The following is a 26408-nucleotide window of genomic DNA, read 5'->3' as shown; positions in this document are numbered from 1 at the left end:
TGAAGTTCATCCTTCAAACTTTCCTGAGCAAACAGAGTCACAATGAGGTCCCTTTTCTCTCCTTCTCACTACCTTATAACAATCTCTCCTCTTTTATTTACTCCAATCTCTAATGATAGATGGTTGGCCAACCTTTCTACATGTGACCTTGATCCAATCTCTCTGCAGATTGTCTACCTGATCTATATATCCAGCTCTGGTGACTCTCCCAAGCTCCATATTAAATACCAACTACCTACTGGACAATTTAAACTGGATGTTTCATAGACAACTCAAATTCAATATATCCAAAACAGAATTATCTACCCTCTCCCAAACTTCCCTATTTCTAGTCCCTCCATTCTTCCAGTTAAATGAGTTCCAAAATGTCAGTGTCCTCCTACACTGATATGTCTCTCACCCCACATTATCAAATCAGTTACCAGATCTTATTTCTACATCCACAACCTCTCAAGCATGCATCCCTTTTCCCTCCAATTACCATTCACTAGGCTTTATTCAAATCTCCATCACAGCTGCCCTAGTCTGCCACAACAGCCTCATGGTAATTCTCTCTGTCTCAAGTCTTTCTCCCACTACACAGTTGCCAAAGTGATTTTTTTCTAAAAGCACATGTTTTACCATGTTCTTCTCCCAGTAAACTCCAGTGGCTCCCAATTACCTCTAGGATCAAATAGAAACTCCTCCATTTGGATTTTAAAGTCCTTCTCAAGTCAGCCCCAACCTACCTTTCCTGGGTTACTGAACAATATTCCCTCTACAATCCAGCCAGATTGGCCTTTTTTATTTCAGTGTACACTCTGCCTTCATGGCCTTTGCACTAACTATTCCCCATGTCCTGGAATGCATTTTGTCCTTATCTCTATCTCTTAGAACACCAAATTTCCTTCAAGGACCACCATGTGAGGTCATCCCTGATTCCTTCAGATGCTAGTGCCTACCCCCCAAAATCAATCCATTTTTGTATACATATATATGTTCTCTTTTTCTGAAGAAATGTAAACTCCTTGAGGGGAAGAAGGTTTTCATTTTTACATTTTTTATCCCCAATGCCTAAAAAAAAGTAGGACCCAGCTTGTTGATTGCTCAGGAAAATCACTCAGTGGCAATTCTCCATTATCAACTCGTTCAGTCATTAAAAGGTGAAAAAATGTCTCTAAACCAATTATTTGGAATTCTCACTGAAAGCTCCTGAAGGAAAGAAGTGTTTTACAGGTAATCCTGGAGGCAATTAGGTATTGCGTTACTTTACAGAATTTTTCTTAAAGCCAAAGAAGCCAAAGAAATGTAGTCTCCCGTCTATGAAATGTTATACAGCAGTTTTCAAACTTTTGGGCCTTAGAAACCTGGTCTTTACACTCTTTTTTGTTTTGTTTGTTTGTTTGGGGCATGGCAATGAGGGTTAAGTGACTTGCCCAAGGTCACACAGCTAGTAAGTGTCAAATGCCTGAGGCTTCATTTAAACTCAGGTCCTCCTAAAACCCAGGGCCAGCACTTTATCTACTGTGCCACCTAGCTTCCCTGCCTCTTTACACTCTTAAAATTATCAATGGGGGCAGCTAGGTGGCGCAGTGGATAAAGCACCGGCCCTGGATTCAGGACTCCCTGAGTTCAAATCCGGCCTCAGACACTTGACACTTAAATAGCTGTGTGACCCTGGGCAAGTCACTTAACCCTCATTGCCCTGCAAAAAAAAAAAAAATTATCAATGTCCTAAAGGATTTTTCTTTATGTGAGTTATACTATATCACCATGTTACCAATTAAAATTGACGTAATGTTAAAATATTTATTTAATAATAATAATCCATTACATGTTACATAAATAGCATATTGTTATGAAAAATTACTATTTTCTACAATAATTAGTGAGAAGACTAGCACTGCTTATACATTTTTGCAAATCTCTTAAATGTCTGAATTATTAGAAGACAACTGGTCAGCTACGTGCACAAAGGATAGAGCACTGGCCCTGGAGTCAGGAGGACCTGAGTTCAAATCCGACCTCAGACACTTAACACTTTACTAGCTATGTGACCCTGGCAAGTCACTTAACCCCAATTGCCTCACCAAAAAAAAAAATAGTATAAGAAGATAACTGGATTCTTATATCCACTTTTACATTCCTAACTGCTGCAATATACTGTTTGTGGTTTCAGTATATTGTTTAAGTACGATGCACATCCAGCCTCACCAGATAAGTATCTGTAAAAGGGATGTGAATATTTTAATAAGCAAAATAAGTCTTAGTATTCCTATGAAAATAGTTTTGGGGGGCAGATAGATGGTGGAGTAGATAGGGTACTGGCCCTGGAGTCAGGAGGACCTGAGTTCAAATCCAGCCTCAGGTCATTGAACACTTGCTAGCTGTGTGACCCTGGGCAAGTCACATAACCCCAATTGCCTCACACACAAAAAACAAAGAAAAAAAAAGAAAATAGTTTTGATCTCATGGGCCATTAGAAAGGGTCTCATACATGTCCAGGCACCTGTGGACCACACTTTGAAAACAGTTGTATTACAAGGATTATTCTATTTATTCTAAGACACACAAAAAAACCTTCTGTTTGAGAAAGAAGTTCTTTCATAAAGAATACATAAATGAGGGGGCAGCTAGGTGGTGCAGTGGATAAAGCACTGGCCCTGGATTCAGGAGGGACCTGAGTTCAAATCAGGTCTCGGTCATTTGACACTTGCTAGCTGTGTGACCCTGGGCAAGTCACTTGACCCTCACTGCCCCACAATAAATAAACAAATTTTTTTTAAAGGTGATAATACATAAATGAGTTTAAAACCTTTTATTAAACCTACACGCAAAGCACTAGGCTAACTGCTAGAAATACAAATAAAAAGTAGATAGCCCTGATCTCAAAGAGCTTATAATCTAATTATGGAGGACAATACACAGAGGAGTGCTCTCAGCTGCAAGGCAAATTGTAAGAGCCCATGCCTGCCATCTTGATGGAAGGATTGAAGTTAGTGATTCCCTGCTAGAACCCTCTCCCTCAAAAAAAATATCCAAGGAGGGCTTGCAAAGGATCATAGAATACAACACTTGTTCTAAATTCGTGAGAATCTCTATTCCTGCTTTCCAAGAAATCTTTGAGCTTCCTTCAAAAAATAATAGTACCTTACAAAAATTTCCAGTGATCCCAAAAAGGGACAGTAGAAAGACTTGTTATCAAAGTATACACAAATAGCATGTAGTTTCATGCTTTAATTATTAAGTGTCCATATATGTTCAAGGCACTATGCTAAGCAATACATATATATATATAACACATATATATATACACACACACACACATATATATATATATATATACACACACACACACACACATACACATATCTGTATGTGAGAGCTATTTTGTCTCCATCTCTTCTCCTAGTACAAATAGGAAAGCATCTGATATCAGTTCATTTTGATTCACTGTATTCACTGATTAAAATATAATCAAACATATTTATTGACGACTCAATTAGAATCAATTTGTTATCTCATTAGTTTTTATTTGTACTTCCTACAGTACATTTCCACACCATCCCTCCCTTTAGTGGCATAATAGAAAACATCTTTATGTGTTCTATATTATTACTTCCAGTAACCAACTTTCTGAAAACAGTGAATAACTGGAAGACATACTCTCCCTTAATAGAGATATTCTAATTTTTGTAATTCTCCAGCAGTGGAGTAGTTCATTAAAATCATTAGGTAAATCACAAGCAACCGTCCATTTGTAAATGTCAGGAAAAAACAGAGAATTATGGGCAAAAAGCAATTCTTAGTGATTGACTTTAAGTATATAATATACAAAAACACAGATGATGAAAAAATGAAGCATATTACAAAAGTTAACAGCCTAAAATAAATGCGTTAGTAAAGAACATTCCATTTATCATATCAATCTCATCTCCTCTCCAAATCTCAGCTGCCTTACAAAGATGGTTTTCTACATAAAAGCCAAATGGTCAAAATAGTTGGTGAGGGAAAAGTGCTGGCCTCACTCTACAGAGAAGAAATAGAACAATGAAAATATATTTCTAGCAGTAATACATTCCTTTAGGAAAGTACTCTGATTTATGAATGACTCACTATGGAATAAAAATGTTAAAGGCAGGATATGACTGTACTGTAACTGCATATCCTGACAGCTAATTACTCTGCTCAAATTTTCCGGTGCCCTCAGAGAAATAAGCCCAAATTTCGATTCACTGTATCAAAAACCTAAAAAGAGTACCAGACTAAATAATGATCAGGGAATCCAATGAGAAATCTCCAGTAACTTTACTTATACCCAAACTACACAAAATAGTCAGACAGAGATTCATGGGGGTCAGTCAGGGAGCCAGGTGCTGTATAAGAGAGCTAACTTAAGAGAGAAGAAATACTCCAAACACAGAGACCCATCAGTAAATACCACCTGAAGGGTCATAAAGTTCTGCATCCAAAGGACAACCAAAGCAAAAAGCTCCCAAAGGGAACCCCAGGGAATCCAAAGGCATTGCCTTGGAAGCAGACTAAGAATAGTAGCAACCAATTCCAATGTAAGAGTGCTGAGATCAGGACGACCCAATGCCCAAGGATATCAAGGTATCCTTAGCACTCTGTCCCGAGTTCCTTCAAGAAGACTGAAGATTCCATCACTCTGAACTCCAGCTACTAATGACCTCTCCAGATTACCTTCCATCTCCTCTGTATATATCTTGTATGTATCCAGTTATTTGGTATGTAGTCTTCCCCATTAGATGGGAGCAGGGCCTGGTTTTTTGCCTTTGCTTAGCAGGGTGGGGAACATAGTAAAACACTTAATAAATTTGTTGACTAAGTGACCTCAAAGATCCTTATTAGTATGACTACATCCATGAGAGATCTATGAGAAGTCTTTACAGAAACCAGGACCAAGGCACAAGCTAAGCAAGACTAATTCACATCCACCCAAAACACGAAGCAAGGAGAAAAGTCTGGCCCCTGGCCAAAGGCACTTGCTGGGGGGGGGGGGGGGGGGGGGGGGAGGGGCAATTTAAGAACTAAAGTTGAGAGATTGACCACTATAAAGAATCCCAGTAGATCCAAACCTGTTAGGTCAACTCCTTAACAACTACAAGGTGAGACATCAAAGGAGGAAAAAAAATGGATTTTCCACAAAGACCTACATGACTATCTAGAGAAAATGAAGCAAGAGAGTTTTCTTTAATGAAATAAAACCTCTGAAGGAAAAAAGTTGGAAAGGGAAAAAATTAACAGAACAGAATGAACTTCCTCAAAAATTAAAAGAAAAAGAAATCAATTGCCTACATAAGACAAGAAATATTAGCACAAAATCAAAAGACTAAAATATAAAATAAAATCTAAAGTATCTGCTATCAAAAACAGTGAGATGTAAAACAAGACACGATAAAATCATTTAAGAATCATATGACTCCCTGAAAACCATTATTAAAAACAAAAACTCTGGACATTATATTTCCAAGAAATCACAAATTTAAAACTGCCTAAATCTATCAGAATCTTTGCAATTTACAGAGAGTAAAGTGAAAATGGAAAGGAACCCATTTGACTGCCTCCCAAAGGTCCCAATGATGTCACAGCCAAAATCCAGAGGCTCACCTAAAGAAACAAATACAAGAAGCCAGAAAGAAAAGTTTAAGTACTAGGGAACAACAGTAAGGTGCACAAAAAACTTAACAGCCGTCTACTATAAAGAACAGTAATTTATAGAAAGACAAAAAATATTGGCTTTACAATTGCGGGGTGGGGTAGGGGTGGCTTACTCTGCAAAGGCAGACAGTCAACAGGGGAAAAAAATACCTTTAATGTAAAAGAGGACTTTAGACATTCCTGACGAAAATGTCAGAGCTGAGTAGAACTCTGAAATCCAAATATGAGACTCAAGAGAAACCTAGAATAGCAAAAGTATTTGAGTAATTAGAAAAGACTTTATGAGGATAAACATAACATTCTGATAAGGAGAAAGAAGTGATTCTTCACTACCTTAAAGTCTTCAAAACATACCGAGTAAAAATGATAAGGGTTTTAAGAGAAAAAAAAAGGAAAGGAAGAGAAAGAAATATACTAGTGGAAGACATTGAGAAAAAAAGAGGACAGAGCTTTGCACATGAAAAGAAGAATATACAAACATGAAGAAAGGGGTGGACAGGAATAGGCTTCAGATGAATCTCATTCATATTTGAAACAAAGGAGGGTTGAACTGTGTATACACAGTTTAATGTAAAAATACAACAAACACAAAAAGGAATCAAGTGAGGATAGGGAAGCTGTGGGTTAAGAGGGAGGATAATATCTCAGAGGGAACAGTCAAAAACAAAGCAAACTTTAGCTCCTGAAGGTAGAGAGAGGAGGAGAGAGGAAGGAAGGGAGAGAAGAGAGAACTAGAAACTAAGGGGGTGCCTATCAACTGGAGAATGACTGAACAAATTAGGATATACACACAAAAAAGAATATTACTGAACTATAAAAAGTGACAGGTGACAATTTCAGAAAATCCCGGAAACACTTGAATGAACTAATGCATAGAGAAGGGAAGAGTACAATTATACAACAACAATTTAATGGAGGGGAGGGGGGAGGGACTTAGAAAGACTTTAAGACCTGTCATCAAAACATAATCCCAGGGAAGACCCATGATGACACATGTTACCCATCTCCTGATAGAGATACAGAAAGAAACATTTTCAGAGATGGCTTCTGTGTGGATTGATTTTGCTTAACTATTCTTATTTATTACATGGGCTCCCCCCCCTTTTTTTTAATGGTTGTGAGAAAGGAAAACTAAAAATTATTATGCCACAAAGAAAAGGAAAAAAAGACAGGACTGGTAACATTTTTTTTTTTAATGCAGACAAGAAAACAGAAGAAATTCATAAGGAAGCAAAGAGAAACTGGACAGTTTTCTAACTGTTGAATTTATTATATACTTTTTTAAAAAAAAGCAAAATGTATGGAAGAAATTCAGTTTCATATATATTCCTTTTATTTCCTATTTGTGATATGGAAGGCAACTAGGGTGGTGCAGTGATAAGCACTGGCCTTGGATTCAGGAGGACCGGAGTTCAAATCAGCCTCAGACACTTGATACTAGCTGTGTGACCCTGGGCAAGTCACTTAAACCCTCACTGCCCTGAAAAAAAAAAAGATATTATTATTTGTATATGGAAATGCTTATTTTGGGGGTTATGTGTTTAAGTTCAAAATAAATTACATTAAATAAAGAAACACTGGGGAAAGTTATTCCATTCTTCAATATTTGTCAAAAAATTAAAATTTTAACTTGTCCACTCCTGTAATCCAGAAATAGCAAAAGAATTTAAGCACAAAGTAACCTATTTGCCTACCAATAGCAAACTACTAGGAAAACTTTGCATTTAAAATATTAAAATAAAAATTTTCTTTGATCACATACTAAATTGATGCTTCATCCAGCTTTCTGAATATAAAATAAAAGACTATTTCTTGGACACTGGACATCCAATTTCCTTTGTAATATTCGAGACACTTATCAATTCTATGCTGTGTATTTTTAGTTATTTCTAATTTTCAGCCAGAGCAACATGCTCATTATCTGACCTACTATGAAATTTGGATTCAGAATCACAATACAATAGTGTGTGAAGACATGCACAGACTCTCAAAAATGAAAAACTACTTTTATAGTAAGAATAAAGCCAGATATGTTATTTTGCAGATGAGAAAACTAAGTCCACTAAGGCTAAGTGATTACCCACTAGTTATGGAACTAAGTAATGGCAAATCCAGGCTTAGTGGACAACTGTTCAGATTAACAATGCAGCGCTCTTTATACCACCTCCATTACACAGCTCTTGACAGCTAAATTTATCTTGTGGTACTACTCCACAGTACCACCCCCAGGACCTTCTACTTAAAAGAAAACAAATTTAAAAGCTAAATATCTTCTTCTGCATTAAAACAGAATATCCAAAATTTTATAACCAAGATTTAAAGGAATTCAAGACATATTTATTTTTTAATTATAAAGTATTTTATTATTTTCCAGTTACATGTAGATAGTTTTCAACATTTGTTTGTATAAGATTTCTAGTTTCAAATTTTTCTCCGTCCCTCCCCTTCCTCCCCAAGACAGCAAAGTAATCGGATATAGGTTTATATGTACAATAACATTAAACATATTTCTGCATTAGTCATGGTTAGAAGAGAAGAACTCAGAGCAAAAAGGAAAAACCTCAAGAAAGAAAAAACAACAGCACCAAAAACAAGAGAAATAGTATGGTTCAATCTGCATCCAATTCCACAGCTCTTTTTTTTTTTCTTTCTTTCTGCGATTTGGAAAGCATTTTCCATCATGGTCCTTTGGAACTATCTCAAGTCAAGACATATTATTAAGCACTTACAATGTGCAAGCACTGTGGTTAGGTTCTAGAATATGAAGACAAAAAGAAAAAATAGCTTTCTGCCCCAGACTACCTTTCTAGAAAGATATTACTTGCACACTGATAAGTAAATATAAGGCAATCTGAGGAAAGGGAAAAGGCAGTAACACTTTTGAGGAATTAGAAAGGTTTAAGTAGGAGGTTAACACCTTAAGCAGAGCCTCTAAAAAGCTATTGACTCTACGAGTAAGGAGGGAATGCATTCTAGTCATGGGAAGCAGCCGAACAATAGCATGGCATACTGGAGATGGAGGATTATATTCAGTACCCAGGCCTGTTTAACTGGAATGTAAGTGTGTGTGTGTGAAGAGGAGTAAATATGAAGTATATCTGAAAAGCAGGAACCAGATTTTGGAGGGTTTCAAATGCCAAACTGAGAGTTTGTACTCTATCCTAGAGTTTGTAAGAGCCACTGAAGATTTTTTGTTGTTTCTTATTTTTGTTTGTTTGTTTTGGAGAGGGGAAGCAACACATGATTCTCCTTGTTTTTTAGCTTATGTGGAGGATGATTGGAGAAGTAAGAGAAAAGCAAGAAGACTAATTATGATGATATTATAATAATTACTGTCTAGGTGAGAAGTGATGAAAGGAAGAAAGGTGTGTAAGACTTGACAACTGACTGCATTAGATGGGTCTAGACTTAAGCTGGGTGGACTGATGATATCTACAGTGTGCTAAGGTAGACAGATAAAAATAACATTGTACCTGCCCTCTAGGAACCCTATTCCATTGTAAATGAGATTATCTGGATATTAACCCCAAGTACTCTATAATAGGGCTTTATCTTATTTGTACAAATCTTACAGATTCAATTATCACCATTAAGAAAACTATTCTCAACCCTACTGAACTCCAGAACAATGTGGTTAACTGTCTGCTTAACAGCTCTATTTTGTTGTCCTATATACTTGAAAACTAAACCTGTCCTCCCTAAATACACTCCTCCTTGAAACCATCATCCATTCTACCAAGTACCTAGGTAACTGGAGTTTTGCTTGACTATTCAATGTGCTTTTTTAACTTTTGTTTTTTGCAAGGCAATGAGGGTTAAGTGACTTGCCCAGGGTCACACAGCTAGCAAGTGTCAAGTGTCTGAGGCTGGATTTGAACTCAGATCCTCCTAAATCCAGGGCCAGTGCTTTATCCTCTGTGCCACCTAGCTGCCCCTGCTTTTTTAACTTTTAAAAAAGATGTTTCCCAATGAGCAGGCAGATTTCAGAGAAACCTGGAAAGACTTACATGAACTGATGCTGAGTGAGATGAGCAGAACCAGGAGAACATTGTACATGGTATCAACAACATTGTGTGTTGATCAACTGTGATAGACTTGATTCTTCTCAGCAATACAATGGTCCAAAATAGTTCCAAAGGACTCTTGATGGAAAATGCTCTCCAAATCCAGAAAAAAAAAGAACCGGGGCATCTAGATGCAGATTGAACCATACTGTTTCTATTTTGGTTTTGTTTTTTGAGGTTTTTCCCTTTTGCTCTAATTCTTCTTTCACAGCATGACTAATGCAGAAATATGTTTAATGTGATTTTACATATATAACCTATATCAGATTGCTTGCTGTCTTGGGGAGCGGGGAGGGAGAAAAATTTGAAGTTAGAAATCTTATAAAAACAAATGTTGAAAACTATCTCTAGGGCAGCTAGGTGGCGCAGTGGATAGAGCACTGACCCTGGATTCAGGAGGACCTGAGTTCAAATCCGGCCTTAGACACTTTACACACTTACTAGCTGTGTGACCCTGGGCAAGTCACTTAACCCCAATTGCCTCACCCCCCCCATCACTTCAAAATGAAAATTATCTCTACGTGTAACTAGAAAATAATAAAATACTTTTATGATTAAAAAAAAAAGATGTTTCCAGGGGCAGCTAGGTGGTGCAGTGGATAAAGCACCGGCCCTGGATTCAGGAGGTCCTGAGTTCAAATCTGGCCTCAGACACTTGACACTTACTAGCTATGTGACCTTGGGCAGGTCACTTAACCCTCATTGCCCCGCAACCCCCCCCCCAAAAAAAGATGTTTCCTAAGATGTTATAATAACACTCCTCCCCCCCAGAAAAAAAATAGCCTAGAAATCTTTTTTTCCCCCAAGAAATCATAAAAGAAAGTTGCCATGTTCTCTTAAAACAAAAGGGCAAAATGGAAAATAGAATTTACTGGTTACCTCAGGAAAGAAATCTCAAAAATAAAACTCTCAAGAATATTATAGACAAAACCCTCAGCTCCTAGATCAAGTTTTTTAAAAAAAGAAACATAGCTCAAATGTAAAAATCACAAGGAGTTAAAAGTAGGGAGCTACAGAAAGGAACAGTAAAAATACTGTGACATGTAGAGGCCTAGAGAAGCCCAGGTCCCCTCACACAGACCTGTACAAAAGCTTGAAAAATAAGCCAGAAGGAACACTGAAAAAGAAAACCAAAGAGAAACATCTACAAGCTTCTCCAGCCAGTCCCTGATTGAACAAAAAGACTTTTTTTGTTGTTGTTTTTTAAGAATTTTGAAAACCAGGGGCAGCTAGGTGGCGGAATGGATAAAGCACCGGCCTTGGATTTAAGAGGTCCTGAGTTCAAATCCGGCCTCAGACACTTGGCACTTATAAGCTGTGTGATCCTGGGCAAGTCACTTAACCCTCATTGCCCCACAAAAACAACAACAACAAAGAATTTTGAAGACCTCTGGAATTTTAAAGTGGAGAAAAAACAAGACAAGCAAAAGCCATAGGAAAGACCCATACCAAAAGACAAGTAGCTTATCACCCAGGCAACTGTATGACTAAGCAACTTGCTAGAGGCCCAGGAGAAAACAGGACCAAATCAGGAGCAGACAGCCTGGCAGGCCCAACAAAGGAAGAGTAAGAAACAGGGCCAAACAGGGAGATAGTAGAGTGCATAAAGCCCAGCAGTTTAATATCTAAGCAGCTAAGGAGCCAGTGGTCAGACAGCCCCAACAGAGACACACATAAGATGGGGCCAGATCAGTGCCCAGCAGTGCACCAGCCCACAGGGAGCACAATACATAGAGCGAAGGCAGCAACAGTGAAGGTTACGATAGGAGACTGTACCAGACCAGCCTTAAGGTAACACAGTGTGCAACACTCCAACAATTCAGAGCCTAGAAGGCTCAAAAAAGAAACAGCTCTGCCCAAGGTACAACTGGGAATAGGGCCAGCTTGGCAACCAGCAGCACAGTACTCAGGTAACCCAGAGCCAAGGTAGTCTATGACCAAGCCACATAAAGGGTCAGGAGGGGGCATGGGGGAAGGGAAGGGAATAAGCATTTATATAGCACCCACTATGTGCCAAGGCATAAGCAATTTTCTAATATTATCTCATTTGTTCCCCACAAAATTTCTGCAATATAGACACAGTTATTATATCCATTTTACAAGTGCGGAAACTGTGGCAAACAAAGGTTAAGCATCTTGCTGAGGATAGCTTATATAGCTAGTAAGTCTCTGAAGTTGCATCTGAATTCAGGTCTTTCTCTGCCTCCCAACCCAGAACTCTGTCCACTGCAACAACTGCTTCCGGCAGGCAGCACATAAGGAACACATAGGTCCTCCCAGGAAGCCTATTACTAGCACAATAAACAATATGTGAGTGGGACCAGTCATGCTCACACAGCAAGGGACAAAGCCAAATGCAGATTCAGAACTGTGCCAGAAAGAGAAAGAAAAGGAACAAGACACCAGGACACTGAGCTAAAACATAGGTAAGTAGAATTTCTGAAAAGTCAAGATAACAAAACTAAATAAACCTAAAGTTTGTTTTTGAAAAAAAGAAATCTAATCGTTTATCTGATTTTTTAAAAGAGAGATAAAATGTTTTATGAAAAATGAAAAAAGGAGAAAATATAATAAAGGAAAATTATCAAAGGGTTTAAGGTGTAAGAAGATGAAAATGTAGGAAGAGACCAGGCTACAAAGGGCTTTAAAAGCCAAAAAGAAGATTTTATATTTGATAATGTAGGTAATAGGGAGCCACAGAAGTTTACTGAATGGTAAGCATGAGAAAGTTTAAGTGACTTACCCTGGACGAGGCAAGGAAGCAAACTCAGCTCTTCTAGACATCAAGTCCAACACTACCCAATACACAACCCACATATTTTATTTTCAACTATTTGAATATAACAACAAAATATTCTTTATGGACTGAAAGATAGAGCCAAATAATTAGGCAAATATTAACTTTTCATCAGGAGGCCGTGCCAATATAATGAAAGTGACAATACTACCTAAGTTAATTTATTCAGTGCCACGTCAACAGATCTAGCAACAAATTATTTTATAAATCTATAAAAAATAAAAAGGAAATTATCTGAAGAAACCAAAGGTCAAGAATATCAAGGGAATAATGAAAAGAAGTGTGATGGGCAGGGTGTCCAGCAATCCCAGATCTCATACCTATATGATAATGCAGTATCATCAAAACTATTTGGTTTGAGGGGCAGCTAGGTGGCGCAGTGGATAGAGCACCGGCCCTGGATTCAGGACTACCTGAGTTCAAATCCGGCCTCAGACACTTAAATTAACACTTACTAGCTGTGTGACCCTGGGCAAGTCACTTAACCCCAAATGCCTCACTATAAAAAAAAAAACCCAATAACAACTATTTGGCTTGGCTAAAAACTAGACAGATTAAGCCATAGAACAGAGCTTGATCAGTGCAATAGATGAGGTGGTTGGTGGTTGTCCTTCATAATCAAATAGAATCAAAATGACATCACTATGTTGGAGTTAATGTACAGCGTGTCCAACTGTGGCTGATCAGACCAATATAAGCTTAGAGGGCTCTACCACAGGTTAGGCATAAATAGTCCATATGAACATTTGGAGAGGAAATGTCTCTAAATTTGCTCATCTCGTGTTTCTTTTAAGCTACTACAATTCTCCTTTCCTCATAGAGCCTTTGCTCAATGCTTTGGGTCTTCCTCAATGCAGGCATGTTATGCTGGGCAGTCCTGTTACAGTGTCTCACAATTAATTCCAAAATTCTTAGAGAGACCTTGAGTGTCCTTGTATCACTTCTTCTGACCTCCATGTGAGCATATGCCTTGTGTGAGTTCTCTGTAAAATACTCTTTTAGGCAGACGTACACCTGGCATTTGAACGATGTAGACAGCCCATCAGAGTTCTGCTCTCTTTGGTAGTTTGAATGCTTGGCAGTTCAGCTCGAGAAAGGAAAAATGACTTCAGTGTCTGATAAGGTACACAATGTACAGAAGCAAATGGTCACAGAAGCCATGGAGTTCAATAAATGCAAGGAATGGGCATTAAGGATTTGACAAAGGGGGCAGCTAGGTGGCACAGTGGATAAAGCACCAACCCTGGATTCAGGAGGACCTCAGTTCAAATCTGATCTTGAACACTTGACACTAGCTGTGTGACCCTGGGCAAGTCACTTAACCCTCATTGGCCCAAAAAAGAAAAAAAAAGGATTTGACAAAAACTTCTTAAAAAAGCAGAAATCAGAGAAATTCTAGATCAATACTTTAAGCCACATAACAAGAAAAGTACCAAAGGAATACATGACTCCAGAAATAGGTGATATCATAAACAAATCTGAGGAACAAGGAGTATCTATGAACAGATAAAGAGTTCATGAGCAAACAAAGAAGAGAGAAGATTATAGAAGATAAAACAGATAGATTATTTAGATTATATAAACTTAGATTATATAAATTAAAAAGTACTTGTACAAACAAAACCAATATAGTTAAAATGAGAAGGTAAACAGTTAATGGGAAAAAATATTTATGGTAAGTTTTTCTGATAAAGATCCCATATCCAAGATATATAAGGAACTTATTCTAATACATAAGAAAAAGAGCCATTCCTTAAAAGGATATAAACAAGCAGTTTTCAAAAGAGCTGCAAACTATTAACTACCATGCTCCAAATTCTTAATAATAACCCTGAGGTTGCACTTCACATCCAGCAAATTGGAAAAGATGATAAAAGATATGAATAATCTACATCGAAGGAGTTATGAAAATACAGACTATATGCTGTTGATGGCAGATACTATGAACTGCTCCAACTATTCTGGAAAGCAATTTAGGATTAGACAAGAAAAAGTGACTAAAATGCCCATGCCATCCTTTAACTGAAAAACTACACTGCTGGGTATATACTCCAAGGAGGCTGATGAAGAAGAGTACCTATATAAACCAAAAAAAACATAAAGAAGCACTTTTTGTGATAAGAAAGAACAAGGAACAAAGCAAATATCCAAAGATTAAAGAATGACTAAACAGATTGTAATAGAATATTACTCTGTTATAAGAAAAGATGAACATCAATACAGAAAAGCATAGAAAGGTTTATGTGAACTAATGCAAAGTAAAGTAACAGTATACACAATGACTACATCAATATAAATGAAAAAAATAACCGTTTTTTAAAACAACAGCAAACTGCTGATCTACTGTGATGGACTAGGTTCTTCTCACCAAAGCAATGGCACAGAAGAGTTCCAGGGGACTCATGATGGAAGGGGATCTCCAAATCCAGAAAAACAACAACTGTGGAGTAGAGATGCTGATTGAACCATACTATTTCTTTTGCTTTTGGTGCTGTTGTTTTTCTATTTGAGGTTTTTCCTCATTGCTCTGATTCTTCCTCTTATGACTAATGCAGAAATATGTTTCATGTTATTGTACATATATAACCTATATCAGATTACTTGCTGTCTTGGGGAGGGGGGGAGGGAGGGAGAAAAATTTGAAACTAGAAATCTTAAGATGACTTCTTAGTTAAATTTCTTGAGAAAGTCATCTTACTATACTCACTGCCCACACTTCCTTTCCTCTCACTAGATTCTAAAGCTTTGCATTTGGCATCTCACTCATCATTCAACTGAAAGTATACTCTCAAAGTCACCAATGATCTCTTATTGGTCAAAACTCACAACCTTTTCACAAGTTTCATCCTTCTTGACCTCTCTTGCAGTTTTTGACACTCTTGATCAATCTCTTTTCATGGATACTTACTGCTCCCTTTCGATCTCCTTTGCTAAATCTTCATTCAGATCATGTCCCCCAAAGGCCTGTCTTAAACCCTGTTCTCCAGTGGCACTGGCCCTTTTGAGTTCCCCATCTCCTTCTCAACTTTACCTTCTGGTCTCAGATCACTTCCCAGATTCTACAACAGAATTTCTATTCTCCCTCCCCTAGTCCAGTGCCTTCCTTCTGATATTATCATCCCTCTCCCTTTTGCATGTATATAGTTGTTTGCCTATTGTCTGCCCAAGTTAGAATGTAAACTCCTCAAGGGTTTCATACCCCCAGCACCCAGCATAGTGTCTGGCATACAGAAAGCACTTAATAAAATGCCTGCTGACTAACTGACATGAATGTAATGGCATATTATTGCAATGCATGAAGCAGCAAATGTAATGAATGCAGAGAAACATGGAAAAACTTCTACAAACTGATGCAAAATTAAATAAGTAAAACCTAGGAAATGTAAAGAATTAATTGTTATTTGAGGTTTTTATGCCTCAGCAGCGCGCACTGGCCTGGGACTCCACAAACCGCAGGGTGCTCCACTCACTGGCTGTAGCCATTGCCAGGGCTAGGGCTCATCACCACTCACCGACGCCTACATGGGCCTGGCAAAATTATAATGATTGGAAGCGGGGTGAGGGTAGTCATGTGACTGTCAGAGCAGCCATCCCATTGGCTGGAGCTGTGTGGGGTGTTCTAGGTTTGGGGGAGGAGAATTGGGCATTCTAGGTGGAAGCTGGAAAGCAATAGGAGTTCTGCTGCCTATTTTCAGCTGATTCCTGGGCGGTGGTATTTTTTTCAGGTATTATAATTTCCCTTTCCCCATTTTATTTCCTTTCCCTTGATCCTACTGATCCTGTTTGTGTTTTTTTTTTTAAGCTCGTTCTTGTTAAAATAAATCTTTTTCTGTTTTGAGGGAGGCTGCCGGTCCTTCCTTGCCCCAATATTGTAGCTAACTGCTTAGCTAGCACTCCCCAATTAAAAATTGGTCCCCACAGAAACAATATACAAAATGAAAATAATGCCAACAGAAAGAACAACCACAAAATAACTGAATTTTGAATACTGTGAAATTGTAATAATGATAAGGGCTTGGCCCCAGGAAAAACATTTGAAAAGTCACCTCCCCCACTTTCTTTGCTGACATTAGAGATTATAAATGTAGAACACTGCATATAAGGTCAGACTTAGTTTTACTAAACTGTTATTTTGTTTTGTTTTAATTGTTTGTTATAAGGAATGGCTCTCGGTAGGGAGGGATATATGAGGAAATGTAGGTGATGTAAATATAAAAGTTATCAATTAAAGAGGTTTTTTAAAGGAATTATATCTTTAAATCCAAGAAATGGCCTCTTTTAAACTGCAAGTTAAGGCTTTAGTTATATAAAGTATCCAAATGGTGAAAACAAGCCACAAAAGAAAAACTATCTACAGAACTGCTATTTATAAAAGAATTCTGGATACTGTGAAAGAAAAAAAAGACCTAAAGGGAAAAAAAAGATTTAATTAGTTACCAAACAGTAAAATTATTTAAAATAGAATATATTCTGACTTCAGAGTCAAATGTGAAAGACATATAATAAATATTTAATGAATGCACTCATTATGAAATTCGTAATGAAGTAACATAAGATGGTATTATCATAGAGAAAGTATAAAAATATTTGTAGTTACAGATCACATATGCACGTGGGTATACGTTTCCAAAGCCTAGCTCTGAGAGTTCAACCAAGGCTCAGTTGGTTTTCTGTCTTTGGTCAGTACAAATACTCTTTAAGAGTCTCTGTTATAGCATTTACTGCTTAAACTAACCAGCTTCCAATATCTGAAAGTTTAATCACATAAGGACTATTAAAATCTAAAAACAGCAGGGTACGTTGGAAACAATCTTCTGCAATAACTGAGCAAAAATGAACCACATACTATGCAATTTTAGGCAAATGCGTTTAATTTGTTATGACTGGACCAAGATATCGATGCCCTATTCAAACTACGTATTCTGAATAAGCAAAACATAGCAAAAAATCCTTAATCCCAAAGTAAAATGAGGAAATGGATTTAATTACAGCAAGTCCTATTAAACCAACCTCTTTATAAAGAGTGAGAAGAGGGACCACTAAAGGCTCTGGAGAATATAATGAACGCAAAGTTTAATTAGGGCACATTGCCTGGCTTACTATAATCTATTAATTAGCATTCCTAGTTACAACAACTCATTGCAGGTGTTTCAACTTTACTTTTAAATTGTACCTTTCCTTTTTTTGGCCCAAAGTTGCATACTCTTAGCTTTGTAGTAGTAATTACAGTGTATGCAGGAAGAATCAAGTCCTGCCAGCTTCAGTAAATGTTTAATTAGAAAAGAGGATAAAATCTAAAAAAGTCAGTGTTCACCCTTCTTTAGTCATATGACTTTTCTGGCATCCTAATTCCCTGGACTAGTTTGCTTTCAAAGAACTAGAGTTTCATTAAATTCAAATGCATTGTCTCTGAAAAAAGCTGAGGGGAGGACAGATAGTTTCAAAACAGGGCAATTAACAAGATTATTTAAAAGTAAATGAGTATGTCTGATTTTTTTCTTCCACGTGAACATTAGTATTTTTTAAGCCTTTAACCCATTTTAGGAACAGGCATTTTACTGGAGACACAGCATAAAACTGTTTTTTGATGTTTAATTTTTGAGTACCCAAGGCATACAAGGAACAGGGAAGGAGAAAAAACTGTCAAAGCTGGTGACCTAAATTCAGCTCTTATTATAACACCTATTTAACAAAAAGCACTACATAATCAGCCCTTAGGAAATAAACCACTTAAAAACAAATCTACTTAGTATTTTTCTGTCATGTGTATTATAAGATTTATCACATTAAAGAATTAAGATTATGAGCTAAAATTAAGACAGACTGGGTTGTTTGAGAACATGTTCTTTGCATACTACCTGGCACATAGCAACCACTTAATAAATGTTTTAAATGTTTACTTCTAAAAAATATGCCATTTAGGTAGCTAGAATAGGCTCTGATTTTTTTTTTCTTTATCAATTAATCCATTTGAAGTTGGGGTGTATCTTGATACAACTATCATAATTAATTATTAAATACCTTACAATGTATAATGAGGAACTAAGATATTCAAAATATACAAATGTTATGAAATCAATTTTTAAAAAGCAAGCAAGAGGGGGCAGCTAGGTGGCGCAGTGGATAAAGTGCCAGCCCTGGATTCAGGAGTACCTGAGTTCAAATCCGACCTCAGACACTTGACACTTACTAGCTGTGTGATCCTGGGCAAGTCACTTAACCCCCATTGCCCCACAAAAAAAAAAAAAAAAAAAAAAAAGCAAGCAAGAGGGGCAGCTAGGTGGCGCAGTGGAAAGAGCACCGGCCCTGGAGTCAGGAGGACCTGAGTTCAAATCCGGCCTCAGACACTTGACGCTTACTAGCTGTGTGACCCTGGGCAAGTCACTTTACTCCAATTGCCTCACAAAAAAAAAAAAAAAAAAAAAAGCAAGCAAGAAAACCATCCCCTGGCCCATGAGAGGGATGTGCGCATACCTTCACCTATAATTCCACTGGTACAGGGAAGTTCCCCTATCAATTCATATTGATAACTGTTCTTTAAATTAGAGTGTCACTTAGGGCACTGAAAAGTTAGCTGCCTTACCTAAGGTCAATCTCACAGCTAGTATGTGTCAGAGGCAGACCTTGAACCCCAGGTCTTTCCAACTCCAAGACCATCTCTCTATACTTTATGCCACACCTTACCTATCTATGTGTATATGCATATATGCAAGTGAATGCATGTGTGTGTATGTGCATAAATATATAACCACGACATCACTCTCTCACTCTACATATCCAATAAGTTTAAAAATCTTGCTGTATCAACCATCTCTCACATCCAATCCATTTTTTCTACTCACTGCTCCCACCTTCATTTAGGTCATCATCACTTCTTACCTACATTATTGCAACAGACTCCTGACTTAAGTCTTTTCCACTCCAGTCCATCCTACACACAGCTGCCAGAGTGATTTTCCTTAGGCAAGATCTGACCTACTCAATCAGCTATTCAGTTCTCCTTCTCAATCAACTCATGGGCTCTGTGCGGCCCCCAGGATAAAATATAAACGGCTCCTTTTCAAACCAGCTGCAAACCTATCTTTCCAGCCTTATTACACATCACTCCCCTTCTGCCACTCTGCATTCCGGCCAAACTGGCCCTCCTTCTCATTCTGCACCCTGAGCACTCTATTTCCTATTCCATTTCTTTGCATTAGTCACCCCTCACCCCCAGTCCTTTAATGCATTTCCTTTTCCTCCTCACATTCAGCTCCCCAGACTCCTTGTTTTTAACAAGACACACTTCTACATAGTCTTTTATAGATCTCTCCATCACCTCCCATCCATGACTACCTTGTATTTATTTGTATTTATTCTGTATATAAATATATATCAGAATGAGCCTTGGGATTAGAGATTGTTTCATTTTTTAAATTTGTATAACCCATATCTAGCATAATGACTAGTACATGGTACATAAAAGGCACTTAAATTCTTGTTGATTTATGTGTGGGATAAGGTAAAGTCATTGTGCCTAGTGGTGTGAAGCCGGTCTGGGACTCAGAAGATGTGGGGTTCAAGCACCGCCTCTGATATATACTGCCTCTAATCGCTAATACCTCATGGCATCTCTTAAGTCTATAAGTAATAGAGGAAAATAATGATCTGTGCTGGCAGAGCAAACTCCTCACCTCAAGCTTCTTACAACAATGAAATTACAACGTATATTTAAAAATATTTATAGACATAACATCCATACACCTATCTAGTATCACAAGGTACCCCTGTAATGTTGTTCATTTATGTCTAACTCTAATCCTGACCCTAACCCTCACCATGACCCTTTTTGGGGTTTTCTTGGCAAAGATGATGGAGTGGTTTGCCATTTCTTTCTCCAGTCAAATAGGCAAACAGAGGTTAAGTGACTTGTCCAAAATTTACAATGCTAGTGAGTGTCTGAGGCCAGACGTGAACTCAGGTTTTTCCTGACTCCAGCGTTCTATCCACTGAGCCACCAACCTGTGCTGTAATACCAAGATACTGCTAAGCTAATACTAAACTACTAAAGCTTAAAACTGCAGTAAGACTTTTGGAATCCTCTGTATATCATACACCAACAAACACACATATCTATATACTTGAAGTATTCTTTGCCTTTTCAAGACAAAAGCAGTGCAGGAGATAGAGCACTGGGCCTAAAGTCACAAAGACCTAAGATCAAATCCGGCCTCAGACTTTCCTAATTCTGTGATCATGAACAAGTCACTTAACTCCTATCTGCCTGTTTCCTCATCTGTAAAATGGAGATAATAGCACCCACCTCCCGAGCACTGTTGTGAGGTTCAAATGAGATAATAATTGCAAAGCATTTTTTAGCTCAGTGACCTGGCACATACTAGGTGCTATCTAAATGCTAGCTACCTTCATCATCAGATCTTATTAAGATAAAAATATATACATATAGCAAAACAACGATTCTCATGCTTTAGGCGTAATACAGGGAAGTAAGTTATCATTTCATTTTTTTGAAAATTTGAATCAAATTTTTACCATATTGATTTTTATGGTTCAAAATCATAGCAAATGAGTACTCAGAAAATATAGGATACGTTTTATGATTTGGAAGTATGGGGCCATGGCCTCTGGTACTTTGCTTTCATCAGCTTGACATTACCTAATGGTAAATTATATTTTCCTTGTCAGAGACTTCCTGAAAAATTTGTCATTTCTAGAATGGTATCCCAAAACACCAGCAAAATCTCAAGAGAAGGTCACTATGTCTGAGGACAAGCTGATCTAGAAAATTACCATAGGAAACTATTTCAAGTGTAATTTTTTTAAAGCAGAAATTGTTTTTTTCTCAAGAGTCTATGACTTTAAAATAACCAAATCAGTTATATAATTATTGAACATAACTATTTATGATGGAGAATAGCAACATGCCAAGAGACAGTTGAAGTTTCAAACAAATCATTTAAGTAATTCACAATCAATACAGAATTTCTCTAAAAAAAGAAGTGATATATTCATATGCATTTACAATATCGATTGCTTAAAAAAAAATTCTCAAAGAAAGTTTAGCTTTTTTAGAAACAAATCACTGAAGCTCACAAATTCAAAGACTGCTCCCAGAAAACCTTTTAAAAAGAAGTTATAGAGGCAGCTAGGTGGCGTAGTGGATAGAGCACTAGCCCTGAAGTCAGGGAGACCTGAGTTTCAAACCGGAGTCGGCACTTGACATATACTCAGCTGCATGACCCTAGGCAAGTCACCTTAACCCCAATTGCCTCACCCAAAAATAAATAAATAAATAATTCAAAAAGAGGTTATATTTTAGGTTTCTATTGTTGGAACCCTAAAGCATCAGTTGACACTTTTAATGTTATAAAACATCTGCAAATAAAGATAAATGACACAATAATGAATGAAGCATAACTTATATTACCTGGAAGAGTAGGCAAGCATTAAATGAACAGCTTATGAAATTAATAATACATTTGGTTCTTGATCTAGAATATCTCAGCATTCCAATATATAGCCAATTTTTTAAAAGTATAAGTTAAAATTTTAAATTATTCTCTTTCTTGAACTTCAATGAATTAAGGAGACAAAAGAAACAGGCTATCTAAATATCTTCAAGACCAAATTCTATTAATGTCACTGAATAAAACAAACATTTGTTTGATAACTTATAGCTGATACTCAAATATTGAAATTAAATTTTGAACACACTGTCCTCAATGTTATATTGTTCAGTTGAGATCAGTTCAGAGTGCTGTACTCAGTTTTAAAGGAAAAGACAGTGCTCTAATTCTGGACATTTGTGAAAACAGAAAACTTTATATGCTCTCAAATGCTCTAAACAATGGATGGTACAGCTTGTGGTATGTAGTATATTCTCACTAGAACTGAGAGAAACACAACATGCTGACAGGAGAGAGTCAGAGGCAACTCTAAAAATCAAATGGAAACAAAATAAGCAGAAAAGTGATATAAAGTGGATTAAACAAATGGAAAAAAAAGTAGGGCAGAGAAAATGAGGCATTAAGAAATAGAAGTAGGCAAAAAAGTTAAGATAAAGAGGGCATGAAAGACAGGGAAAAGTGGAAAAATAATAATGTGATTCCATTTCATATACACGTGAATTGAGTGGAACACAGATAAAACAAATATAACTAACCTGGTTTTCTTCTTGCACAACTCTATACTGTTCCTTCCAAACAGTGATTTTGGAAGCTTCATCTTTTCTCAGGGCTCGTTCCTTCTTCAACTCTGGGCTCCAAAAGGTCTTGATGCTATTCATTGAAGAGCTCAATTTACTCTCCTTCACTTCAACATCCTTACGTAACAGATCATTTTCCCGCAACACTTCTTTCAATTGTGTCTGTAGATCCATAATTGTGTTATCCCTTGCCTGGCGCAGTGAATGAGGTACAGTGGATGCCATACTCACAGGAGGGAGGTGATGTTCTCCAAATGCAATGGTGTCACTGGCGACCCCACTACTAGCAATATTGGGGCTGCTGCCCATAGCAGTCATCCTAACACCATAAGGCAGTCGACCCCCAGAACGGCCAAGTGTCATGGTGCTTTTAGGTGTATCTGGACCCATATTTTCATGGTCACTTAAGTACATAGGCCCTGATGTGGCATAGGCTGCATTTAAGGATTGGATATTTTCCATCGAAAGAGTTTTACCACTGCCACCTCCAGTACTGCTTCCAGAACTCCCTCCTGTTGCTGTTGGTTCGACGGTGACCCCAACCGAGGGGAACGAGGAAGCCTGGTGAACGCCCAGGACTCTGACTGCTTGGTTCAACTTTAACCACCGAACGAGCACTTTCCATACATGGCTGCACAAAGAAGTGAGATGTCAAGACAGGTTTAAAGCAGGAAAGTATGGAAGTGGATGAGGTTTCTCTATGATATGAGTCTGCTTAAGGCTAATCAAAATTAACAGATTCCCACTGTTGTCCATTCTTGAAGTCTTGTGCTCATGATGTCAAAATCATATCTGCACAAAAGGAACACACAAATACCCTGTTAATAGGCTTTTCCCCTAAGAACATGCCTATTACCAATTCTCTAGATATCCAAATACTAATTAAAAGCTTATTTTATTTTTCAAAGGAAATACACTGTAATAATCAAAAAAGCTCTCTGGCTGTGGGGAATAACTCTCTGAATCCAAAGACTTAAGCTACACGGCCACCTCCTTTCTAGTAATACCACCTCCCCAAATTCCCATCAATGTTTTTGAAAACCTTCATGCTAAAAAAAACCCTATGCTGCACACCCAGAGTATCAAATTTGAGGCCCAACTAAGATTAAAGTGGAAATGGGAAATATATGCCAAAATAAATAAAAATACAATGTAACAGAAACAATTTAATTTGTTAATTTGTGATTTTTCTAAATCAAACATGTAGCACACAGGGATCCCTTTTTAATTGAGCTTGACTCCACTGCTATACATAACCAGTCCTTACTGGCCAATCTTTGCTGCTTCCACACAGTAACATCAGAGGTAGAATAACCTGTCTTTTTATTAAAAAAACACAGTCATGACCAGTTTTGTTGCTGCCCAGATGGTCAGATTTCTCTATTTCTCCACCCGCTGCTCTAGTATAGGTATATTATAGTATACTAATATAGGAATATATATATATATACACACATATGCATATATACATATTCCATGTTTGAGATATTATCCTACTTTTTAAGGGTGAGTCCCCCAACCTCAGTGTAGGGGTTCAGCATGCTTTCCCTGAGAAGAAATATGGCCCAGTTGCCTTTCACCATAATTAACATGAGTGCCTGGAAGGAGCGGCTAGGTGGCACAGTGGATAAAGCACCAGCCCTGATTCAGGAATCCTGAGTTCAACGGGCCTCAGATACTTGACACTTTACTAGCTGTGTGACCCTGGGCAAGTCACTTAACCCCGTCTGCCCCGCAAAAAAAACTAAAAAAAAAACCATGAGTGACTGGAGAATTGAAACTAGGTACACCATGGCCAAAGGGAAATCTCTTCAAAGGACCATCAATAAACCCCCTTTTTTTCCCCTAGAACAGGCCAGAAGACCATGGTCCCTGAGGTCCAGTAATTTCTTTGGTTCCCTAGTTGTTCTCTTGCCTGGTACTCTATCCTTTTAGCCCTGGATATCCCCTAAGTTTTGAGTTTCCTGTGCAAACTAAAATACTCCACTAAGAAACACTATTCCTTGTAATAGACCAAAAGTTAAGCATTTTGCCCAAGGTCACACAAGTAGTAAATAACACATCACAGTGCATATATGAAGCCTCTCAATCTACCATAATTGTGACCTGCCCAGAGTAACACAAGGTAGTAAATATCTGAGGCCACATTTGAATTCACAAAGATGAGTCTTCCTGATTCCCAGCCAGTTTCTATTCACTGCATCACCTAGCAGTGGATAAAGTGCTAGACTACTCAGGAAGATCTGAGTTCAAATCTGCCCTCAGACATTAATTGTATGAGCCTGGGCAAGTCACTTAATCTTGTTTGCTTCACTTTCCTCATCTAAAGAAGGAAATGGCAAACCACTCCAGTATCTCTACCAAGAAAACCAGAGATGAGATCACAAAGAGTTGGACCCTACTGAAACAAAGGAACAACAAGTAGTGACTGTGGGACTGGGGTCTAGAAATAACCACAGATCATCCCAGTGATTACCTTTTCATGACTAACCTGGTGCCCAGGGTGAGAAACAAGTATCATATCCTAAATTTTACTATATAGCAAGACAAGGAACATAGCAGTTTACAAAAACAGACAGAAATGGGAAGGTACACATTGAGTGTGAGCAGGCTGTAAGATTAAGATATAAAGTTAGACAGTCTTAGAGGTCATCTAGTCTAACTTGCACAAAGGATCAATCCAATATGTGGAAGGTCTTACTCTAGTTCTCACCATATTTCCAATCAAACTTAGGGGAAGACAAAGACAAGGGTTGTACAAGAAGCATGGATACAGAGGTGTGGATGGGTTATGATCTAAAACATTTATAAGAACTTCCAAATCAATAAAATCATAGATCCAGTATTATGAATCCCAAAGGGAGAGCCAAGCATTTTTGTTATATAGAATACTTTTAAATTAATTATCAAAAAGTATTTATTGAGCACTTACTACATACAATACACTGTGTTAAGATCTAGGGATATAAAGATAGAAGTTGTTGTGGGCCAGGAAATCGGACAATATGTGTTAACTAACTTTCTATATTTCTACAATGCCATGGATACCACACCCCGCTGAAGTGATCTGGAACTCAGCTGTGAGTCCCTTGACCAAGAGGAGAATGTTTTGGGGTTTTTTTAACTCTCACTGAGAGCTTCTGAAATTCCAAAGAACTTCCTTGCTTTTTCAATCTTCTTGCCAACTGCCTTCTTGCTGACAGTTTTTTTAAAAAATCCTCTGAACTGTTGTTTGTTCTTATTCACCTTGAGAACTGTTCCTATCTAAAGCTTTTGGAAGGGTTTTTAGTAAAAGGACTGTTTATTTAAACTCCAGCTCTGAAGGATTCTCTGTACCAGATGAAGGACAGCAACCCCCACAGAAGGGAAAATGGACAGTGCCCTCGAGGTATGTATATTCTAATGGGGGAGACCACATGAGCACAAACTGACACACATATATACATACATAATGAATTGGGGGGGCAGGAATGAATTATAGAACTAGAAAAGAAATATTAGAGGTGAACTTGGCCAAAAACTTGTGGAAACTGAGGGCCATAGGTTTTCATGATTTGCCCAAGTGCACAAAACTAGTAGGTGGCAGAGCTGAGATTCAAACAGCTCCTGACTCCAAATAACAGTGCACTTTTCTATGGATAAAAAAGTGGCAACAGAACTGAGTCTTGAAGGAAATCAGTGA

General features: G+C 37.7%; 1 protein-coding gene across 1 annotated transcript in view; it reads right to left on the bottom strand.

Annotated features, from left to right (window-relative positions):
- Positions 1–23376, bottom strand: part of ERC1 (ELKS/RAB6-interacting/CAST family member 1) — a 313654-nt gene extending 290278 nt beyond the window's left edge. The window contains exon 1 of the mRNA XM_043966008.1: positions 22685–23376. Coding sequence (XP_043821943.1) covers positions 22685–23188 — 504 coding nt within the window. The 5' untranslated portion in view covers positions 23189–23376. The remainder of the gene's footprint in view (positions 1–22684) is intronic.
- Positions 23377–26408: the final 3032 nt, after the last annotated feature.

The sequence above is a fragment of the Dromiciops gliroides genome, chromosome 5, assembly GCF_019393635.1.
Source record: "Dromiciops gliroides isolate mDroGli1 chromosome 5, mDroGli1.pri, whole genome shotgun sequence".
NCBI classification, from domain to species: domain Eukaryota; kingdom Metazoa; phylum Chordata; class Mammalia; order Microbiotheria; family Microbiotheriidae; genus Dromiciops; species Dromiciops gliroides.
The sequence above is the reverse complement of the archived record's forward strand: the minus strand, read 5'-3'. Positions and strand labels throughout refer to the sequence as shown.